Here is a 10,000-nt window from a genome sequence, read left to right as displayed (position 1 = left end):
AACTAAATCTGCAGAAGATAAACTGATGATATGATTGTCAGACATTAAATCTTATTTGAAGTGATGTTTGCTGCTGAAATCATTCTCAATTGTTCATTTATTCATTTATTTTCCTTTAGCTTAGTGCTTTATTTATCAGGGGTCACCACAGCACAATGAACCGCCAACTATTCCGTCATATGTTTTACATAGGTTATGACCTTCCAGGCACAACCCAATACTGGGAAATCTTTCTCCATTAGTTTTAATATTATTATTATTTTACATATTTAACCAGGAAAGTCCCATTGACATACAATATCTCCTCTACCAATGAGACAGGCAGCATTTACTGTAAAAATTAACTGAATATTTTATATACAGTATATATATATATATATATATATATATATATATATATATATATATATATATATATATATATATATATATATATATATACACACTGTAAAAGCATACTGTTAATGAACAGTTTCTCTATTTTTGTTTCACAAGTGTTTTCCATGTATTTGCGATTGTGAATATGAGACCCTGACCTCTGCTCTGCCAACTTTTGATGTTGAATATTCAACTCTACAGTTTGACATAGTAACTTTTATTCCCATTTTATTCATTTGAAATAATATAATTTATAAGAAATAATATATAGAGAAATAAGTCTGTAAAATAACAGAAAATGTGCTGGCGGTTTAAAACAAAGGTTTTTTACATTAATATGCAATACCAACCGAGACAATATATCACTTTTAACTTTTAAAAATATTATTAAAGTCCCTTTTTCAAAGGTTAAAAGTAGTTATAAGAAAGATCAAGGTCCCATAATGCAATTCAAAAGCATAACTTAATACAACTGTTAATTTATGGATAGTTTTTTACAGCATACACAATAAGTTAAGGTAACTCAAACGGAGTAAGTTCACAGTACTCATTAGGATTAGTTTTTAAACATACTTCATTTGTGTAAATAAAGCAATCCGAGCACAGTAAAACCCAATAACTGAAGAGAACTCAAACCAACTGAGTACTGTAAAACCCATTAGGTTACTGTGAACTTACTCTATTTAACTCATTACCTTAAATACTGAGTTTAAAACTCTTTTCAAATGAGTAGAATGAACTCTCAGTGAATTTTGAGTTAACTACACTCATTTCATTTGATAAAGTTGACTGTTGGGTTTTACAGTATAGTGCAAAGTTATGAAGACAAGCACAAAAAATACACACAAAAGCTACTTAAAATCCATTACTTGCATGAAACATCTCTCGTTGACCCTTTACCTCTCACCAAGTCATGTGACCTACCACAAAAGAAGGCCTTGAACAACACTATAACCTCCATCTCCAGTACAGATGCATGAACTGTGTTCACACGCAGAGCCAAATCTGCTGTGAGCTCTCAATGCCACTGAAAGCCACACTGTGGCACAGATTCAGTGGAGTTATAAAGAGATTAAACAGCCTCCTCCTGCTGATACGAGGCCATCATCTCTCTCCGTCTCGCACTGAGAACAGCTGGCCACAGTGACCCAGGCAGAATAGAAATCCAGCTTTAAGAAAGACAGAGAAGCCATTTTCTTTGGCACCTTCCTCCCAACTCAGGGGAAGTTGGCCGATTGTTCGAAGCCGCCATCTGCTCTTTGCTTTGAACTTCCGATCAAAAGCTGTCATCTCACCACCACTGCAACACCCCCCCCCCCCAACCGCCAATTCGTTTCATTTATATAATAATTTTTTTTCTCGATGGCTCCTCTCTTCTAGTGCTATTGTTTTTTTTTTTTTTTTAGTGGGCTGTCAATGTTGCAGTCATGTTTCAAACCTCCGTGCTCGCCCTGCTGATGAACCGGAGGAATTAGCAGAGCTGCATACTGATGTCCAGTCACGTGCGTCTCAGGCCGGAGAGACTCATGCATTTATACATCAAAGTGACAAACAGACTTCTTTATTAAGACGCTCTGTGTCGATAGATTTTCAGGTCACTGGGGTCTCGGTGAGCTTCTGCCAGCCTGGGCCTTTGAGAGGTGCTAGTCAGTCCTCTAGGGCCGAACGTCCACTTTTTCTCGTTATTTAAGACAGAAAGTTAATGTCACTCTTCAGTTTTGTCATAAGTTGAAGACACTTTTGATGGCTTTTCTCTCCCTCAAGGTTAACTCTCCAAAGACTTGCGCTGACATCAAAGGCAATCATCATTTGCTTCAAAACAGCCAAGGCACAAAATTGAACGTTAGCGTGAAAGTGATGAAAATAAAGTAATAACCCGCTGAAAGCTTTTAGGCGCATTGATTTTTATCAGAGGTATAAAGTCTTTTTAAAGGGTCACAAAACACTACGCTACCTTGTGGGACTGTTTCGCACATCATAGAAAGGTTTTTTTGCAGAACTTCATTGATGCCCAGGTTTGATATATGTCATGTTGACGGCAAAGGTAAAAGAGCATTATTTGATGGACCATCAGTGTCTTATAATTGTGAGATTTTCTGTCTTTATCTTGTGAGAAAACAATTCACTTAATTATACACAAGAGTCTGCATTAGCTTTTGCATTACATTTCTAAACTGTGGTTAAAAGGACCTACTGCTGAAACTGTATTTACATCATGGTAACGTCACTGTAGCATATGAACTGTTGAATATGCATTACCTCGTTCATTTTTAAAAATAGAGACAAATATTGTTCCACCAAGAACCTTTAACATTATAACCATTCCATTCATGTCCATATAGTGTAAAATTTAGATTATTAAAAGATTTTTCATACTAAGAATGAAAGGAGAAATGTATATTTTAAGAACTATTCAGGGAACTGAATGGTTCCCTACATATTTTTTTTGTACGATTGATCCGTACCAAACTTCTAGACAAAATATAGAAGTTTTCATATTTGCTTTATGTTAGGGATATTATCATATGATGATCTTTAAGGAGTATTGTTCTCCAAGAAGGGGGGGGGGGGTATTTAGAGGACCAACCTGAGAAAAAAATGCACTTTAATGTAAATAAAGATCTTTTGACAGGACATATTCCAATTTTCAACAATATGTTACAACTAATCAACCAGTCAATCAAACAACCAACTAGCCCAATAATCCATCCCTCAATAAATTATTTTAGTCAGGTTTACATTTATAATTAATCAACTGATATTTCGGACCGAAGATTCCATTTTTCAAAAATATGTTTTAATTTATCAACCAGTTAATAAACCAACCAACCAACCAACCAACCAAACCAACCTAACCCAACCCAACCCAACCAACCAACTGACGATACTGATACTGATATTATAGACAGCAGATATTCAAATTTTTAAACAATATTTTTTTAATTTATCAACTAGTTAATAAACCAATCAAAACCAAACCAACCCAACCAACTAACCAACCATACTGATAATTTGGACAGAACAAATTCCATTTTACAACGATGTATTTCAATCAGTCAGTCAATAAGCCAAACTACTAAACCATCCATCCATCCATCCATCCATTGTTTCAGTCAGGTTTACATTTACAATCAATTAACTATACTGATATTTTGGAGAGACGATATTCCATTTTGCAACAATATGTTTTAATTTATCAACAAGTTAATAAAACAACAAACCAAACTAATCTAACTTAAACCAAACCATATCATACTATACCATACCAAACCAACCCAAACCAAACCAACCCATACCAACCCAAACCAAACCAAACCAAACCAAACCAAACCAAACCAACCCAACCCAACCTAGCCCAACCCAACCCAAATCAACCCAATCCAACCCAACCCAACCCAACCAACCATACTGATACTGATAATTTTTACAGAACATATACCATTTTACAATGATGTGTTTCAATCAATTAGCCAGTCAATAAACCAACCAACTAACCCATATATCCATCCATCCATCAATTGTTTCAGTCAGGTTTGCATTTACAATCAATCAACTATACTGATATTTTGGACAGAAGATTCCATTTTCAACAATATGTTTTTATTTATCAACCAGTTAATAAACCAACCAACCAAACCATATCGACCAAACCCAACTCAACCATACTCAGAAGATTTTCCAATGTGGCGATGCAGTGGCGCAGTAGGTAGTGCTGTCGCCTAACAGTAAGAAGGTCACTGGTTCGAGTCTTGGCTGGGTCAGTTGGCAATTCTGTGTGGAGTTTGCATGTTCTCCCTTTGTTCTCATGGTTTCCTCCGGGTGCTCGGGCTTCCCCCACAGTCCAAAGATATTCAGGGTGCAGGTGAATTGGGTAGACTTGTTTGCAGTGTATGTGTGTGAATGAGTGTGAATGGATGTTTCCAGTTACAGTTGCGGCTGGAAGGGCATCCGCTGTGTAAAAACATGCTGAATAAGTTGGTGGTTCATTCCGCTGTGGCGACCCAAGATTATTAAAGGGACTGAGCCGAAAAGAAAATGAATGAATTAATGTTATTCCATTGTTCAACAATATGTTTCAACCAAACATACAGTAAATAAATCAACCAATCAACCAATCAATTGCTTGAAACAACCAACAAATCAATCAATCAATCAATCAATCAATCAATCAATCAATCAATCAATCAATCAATCAATCAATCAATCAATCAATCAATCAATCAATCAATCCAAAGCTTCATTCATGCTTACATTTCGATCACCTAGGCAGTATATTGACTCTATACTCCGTGCTACAACTAAACGATCTGCAATGAACATTTAAAGGCAGGACTCTTCATATACATCAACCAACAAACAAGCCCGCTCTCCACCTACCCGCATGCCCAATTAGCCAGAGTAAACCTTTTACACGTATCCTGCTGGTGAGCGGGCAGCACACAGCAATAATCAGTTAGTCCGCGGTTGCACCGGTGCCTTCCGTGGGTTCAGAAATCGAGCTTGCTGCTGAGCATCTAGAGAGCAACCTGACACAAGTGTGTGTGCACGTAAGTGTGTGTGTGGCCGAAAAAAAAGGCAGATGGGAAAAAAGGGCAGCACCTGCAACAACCGCTGGGATGCCACTCTGCCCAGCTGTGCCACATACTGTACTTTAGAAAAGACACGAACAGCAGCGCCCGATGACTCTCCAGCTGAGTCAGGCCTGTTTCTCTTGCTCCGCTGATCTGTGGTGTAGCACTCATGCCAGCAAAGACTAAATTAGTGTTACTTGAGGGTAATAGGACACAAAAAAAAAGCATCTATGTAGAATAGCTGGCTCTCAAACGCATGACTGATCCCGTTCCTCTTTCTCTCCTCTATCTTTATTTCCCCGTGCTCCCTGTGGACACTGAATCGCTGATGTGTGTTGCTTAGCTTTTGCACTCGACACCGTCCGGTCTTGGTAAAAGCACAGCAATTAGGGCTCTTTTCCTTTTTTTAGGTTCCCCGGAGACCTGTAAAGCCTTTTCCGTTGTATCTACTTGTTCTTTTCAGCGCATCATGTGGGAAACTTTTTAATTATTCTTGGCATGAGAGGCACACGAGGGACATCTACTGCATCTAATAATAATATTTCACATTTAAATATGCTTATCTTTTAGAGAAACGACTTAAATGATTTAGCTCGTCTGAATTATTCATATACTTATTTCAGAATAGAGTTTATACCTGTGTTTTATATAAGACGTGTCAGTTTTAATTAGGCGCTTATTCGAAGTCGTTTTGCTTCTAATTGTGTGATTTGAGTTTTGCATGTTAATATTATGCACTTTGGCGAAAGAACATTTCAAGTAGGCAGTGTGTTAATTAAAATAAAAGAAAAATATATGATGGTATTACTCGCATAATCTGTGTGTTTGTTATTAATATCCCAGTTTAAATGGCATTACGCTGCGTTCTTGTTTTGTTTTAATTGTCATGGATTGCTTTGAGATTAAACCGTTGTTCTAATTAGTCCTCATTTGCAAAGATGAAAAGGTATACCTCTCATTAGTTAACATGCAGTGCTCTCGTAACACTGTTGTTCCCTGATTTTCACATCTTTTGATGATACGGCAATAATACACTCACAATTATGTGTCTCCAGTGCTCCTCTCTGACCAATTCCTGGGATAATAGCAAAAGCGGATCAGCATCTAATGGTTCAAATACTCAGCAATTGTTCTTTAAAAATGGAAATGTTTTCTAATTAGTTTCTTTTATTGCTTGCAGATCTACCTTTGGTGAACCTCTCAGTGGAGCCCCAACCAGTCCTGGAGGGAAACCTGGTGAAGTTTCACTGCTCAGCCAAAGCTAACCCACCTGTCACCCAATACAAGTAAGACAACAAATATAAATCTACTGGAGGTCCTTTGTTAAAAAAAAAAGGGAACATGTGCCCAGGGCTACATATTTGAGAATCTGGAAATGTGTGCCCTGGGCTACATATGGCTTCATTTAGTATGTTAAATAAACACTACAGGGCAGTACGACCACACTGACAACTTCTGTTCCATTTTGAGCTATACTGCTGACTGATTACCTCCATACGGATGACTTTTTCAACATGACCAGTTTGTTCAGTAGCTCGCCAAGAATGGCATCAAACTTGGCATGCAAATTAGAATGGGGGTTGAGTCAGAAAAAGGACGGCTCCAGAAACCGAAACAAAACAAAAAAAAGTGTGAAAATGTGGTAAAGTCACGTGGCCAAGATAGCTTTATCTTCTAGTTTGCTTTAGAAAACACTATTGGTTGGGTTTACAACAAGTCAACCGGCTTCTCTCATGGACGCACACGAGAAGGATTTTGAGATTGGCAGAAAAGTACACAGCGGGGCTCTGGTGGATGAAAAATAGTGTATTAGAAAATTTTCCCCAGGTGCATATTTGAGGTTGTCAAAAATGTAAACAGCGGCCTCGAGTGGACGGTGAAAACAAAAACTGCAAGCATAGGTAGCCCAGCCACGCATTTGCCGGTTCTTAAATATATAGCCCTGGGAATGTATCCAGGATGTGAATTACTTGGGGGTTTGGGGTGGGGGGTGGGGGGGGGGGGTGGTTGATCCCAAAATTAATGACTGATCCCCTTTGAAGGATGTCAAAACAACCTGTATGGGGAATCAGACTTCTAAATAGTGAGAAATAGTTTGCTCTGATATATATGTTGAATAATAATATTAATCATTAAAATGATAGATAATATAATTATACATTTGACCACCCCTACAATGGCTCATGCCATTATGAATGCATAAATCGCACCAATCCGTCTAAATAAGAAAAAAAAATGAATTCAACAGACTGAATTCAGCAGTTCTAAAGTACCGATAGACATGATAACTGTTCACAAGATGCTTTAAAAATAAATAAAATTAGATGCAATTTTTGTATAGTTTGACCTCTGAAATAGAGAATCAGAGTATACCATAGGCCAGAATGCACTAAATATCCCACAAAACACTAAAAACTAAAAAATGTTGTATGAATAAAGTAGATGCTTTTTAAATAAATAAATCAATCTGATTTACGGAAGCATGAATTACACAAACTATCATTGCCGAAAAAGTTATGAAATATATAATTTGCACACTAAACGTATCTTTGAGAAAAAAAATTTAGAAAAAAAGGTGTATTAGAAAATGTGCTCCTGTAACATATTTGAGATTGTCAAAAAAGTCAACGGCGGCCTTTATTGGACTGTGAAAACAAAAACTGCAAGCATAAGTAGCCCAGGCACGCATTTGCCGGTTCTCAAATATATAGTCCTGGAAACACATTCCAGGGTCTGAATTAATGGGGCGTGTTAGAGGGGATTGATCCCCAAAATTAATGACTGATCCCCCCTGAGGGATGTCAAAATAAATAGTCAATTCTAAATAGTGAAAAATAGTTTGCTCTGATCTGTATGTTAAATAATAATACTAATAATAAAAATAATAGATGATATAAGTATACATTTGAACACCCCTATAATGGCTCATACCATTATGAATGCATAAACCGCACCATCATTCTACGTCAGAAAAACTAAATCATTCAACAGACTGAAATCGGCAGTTTTAAAGTACCGATAGACATGATAACTGTTCACAAGATGCTTTTCTAATAAATTAATGTTTGTTTCAGCATATAGATTAAAAATAAATAATAAAATTAGATGCATAGTTTGTATAGTTTGACCTCTGAAATAGCTAACCAGAGTATACCGCAGGCCAGAATGCATAGAATGCAATACATTGTATGAATAAATTAGACGCAATTTAAATAAATGCATAAATTTGATTCACTGAAGCATGAATTACACAAACTAACATTCCCCAAAAACTTATATAACATATAATTCGCATCCTGAATGTATCTCCAATTATCAAAACAACAGGCATCCTCAGAGCATGATTAGATAGAAACCCTAATTCTCATTTATCATCTGACTGGCACATCACAGTGTTGCAGAAACGCTCTGGCATTTAGTTGCGAATATTTTTAGAGTCGTCTCGAAAGCTGAAATCCACTATCCTAGCTGGCATCTGCTTGTGATTTCGAAGCCAAGCTGAGGATTGGGGCGCAACATCGGGCATTCAAATCAAAGCCGGGATGTGTGCATCTGACACACTGATCCAATATCCAAGAATAATGTTTCCTGTCCTCTCCAAACAGATGAGAATGAGGTTGAAATACAAGTTATTTATTTCTGCGAGATGTAGCCTCGGCCTTGCGGAGGGGCCAATAGCGAGACGATTTGTTAGAACATGCTTTTTCTGTGTGGGTTTTTAAAACGGGGTGGAAAATGAGAGCAGTAAAATCAATAGTGGAGGGAATTGGACTGCGGTGGATCTAGATGTACCGACGGATGTATGATACAGCTGTATGTGGGCAACAAACCGAGTTGTTTCTAGCTTTTGAAATGACAGCATGTGGAATCAGAAACGTCTGCGTTTGATTACCCATCAGGCTACGGGAGAGCCTTGGCTGGATGAAGATGCATTGGCCGTTTGAGCATCTTGCTCAACATAACAATAGAACAATTTCCTGATTTACACAGAAACAAAAGCATAACAGCATGGCAGAGCTCAACAGTGAAACCTGAAATATTTACAGATTGTTTCGCTGTTGAACACGCATACCGTCTCTTCACGAACACACAATAAATCTGCCAGAGTTTTAATTATAACAGACTGAACCGATGGCACGAGATCAAGCTGTAGTGTGCTTCAAATACAGGCTTTACTGCTCTTTATGTTTCAAGTCTTTTTTTAAGTAGCTGTAAATTAAACTGAGCTCGAGCGATTGTGCTGCTATTTCTAGTCATGCAGTTGTCCAAGGATATATAGTATTTTTCTAGACTACGTCCTTTATGCCATGGATTTCTCTGTTGCTTTATTTATGTGTGGTCTGTGGCATTGGATGCTGTCAAACAATATCTGTAATATTCATCCTGCATTGAGAAAACAAAAGATAGCTAGCGGGAGAAAGACAGAGAGATGTGCTGCAGAGCTGTTTAAACTCCAGCAGACACAACAGATTATTCTATTTAGCCATGTTGTGCATCTATGTTTCTTTAGTAGGTTGTGATACTGTTATGTTTTATTTATTTATTTTATGAATGTAGCAAGGCGGCACAGTGGCTCAGTGGTTAGCACTGTCACCTCACAGCAAGAAGGTCACTGGTTTAAGCAGTGGTGTAGCGGGGAGGGGGGGGGGGGGGTTGCCTGCGTGATCGTCACGATCGTCACGATTTTCAATAATTGAAAATCCGGCAACCGCAATAATCAAACTCTTGGGAACAACTGTGGTCGGAACCAAAGTTCACAGGTCTGTGTTCTCTGAACACCTCTCAAGGGGTGGACGACTTCATTCTGATTGCTTGCCGCCAATGTTGCCAACTTAGCGATTTTTTCACTAGATTTAGCGACTTTTCAGACCTCTCAGCGACAAATCTAGCGACTTTTTTGTGTGTTATTGGAGATTTTTTTAGACTGTCATTTGTCCATAACTGTACCGTCCCTACTCTTCTCAACGAGCTGCGTGTGATGCCGCCGGCCCCTCCCCCGCCTCACAGCACTGACAGGCAGCCCAGTCAGTCCTCTACAGCAGCCTCTCCCA

At 38.1% G+C, this 10,000-nt stretch overlaps 1 protein-coding gene and 1 long non-coding RNA gene across 12 annotated transcripts in view; one reads left to right on the top strand and one right to left on the bottom strand.

Moving 5' to 3' along the window:
• The window catches only part of LOC137488231 (uncharacterized), a 235,286-nt gene that overhangs the window by 24,923 nt on the left and 200,363 nt on the right, over positions 1–10,000 (bottom strand). The window lies entirely within an intron of this gene.
• The window catches only part of kirrel3b (kirre like nephrin family adhesion molecule 3b), a 361,509-nt gene that overhangs the window by 289,494 nt on the left and 62,015 nt on the right, over positions 1–10,000 (top strand). For all 10 annotated transcript variants that reach the window (XM_087293547.1, XM_087293545.1, XM_087293544.1 and 7 more), the window contains exon 6: positions 6,130–6,235. In XM_087293547.1, the coding sequence (XP_087149673.1) occupies positions 6,130–6,235 (106 nt within the window). The remainder of the gene's footprint in view (positions 1–6,129; positions 6,236–10,000) is intronic.

Source organism: Danio rerio, chromosome 18 (assembly GCF_052040795.2).
Source record: "Danio rerio strain M-AB ecotype USA chromosome 18, GRCz13ab, whole genome shotgun sequence".
NCBI lineage: Eukaryota > Metazoa > Chordata > Actinopteri > Cypriniformes > Danionidae > Danio > Danio rerio.
Note: the sequence above shows the minus strand (reverse complement) of the source record. Positions and strands in the feature narration are given on the sequence as shown.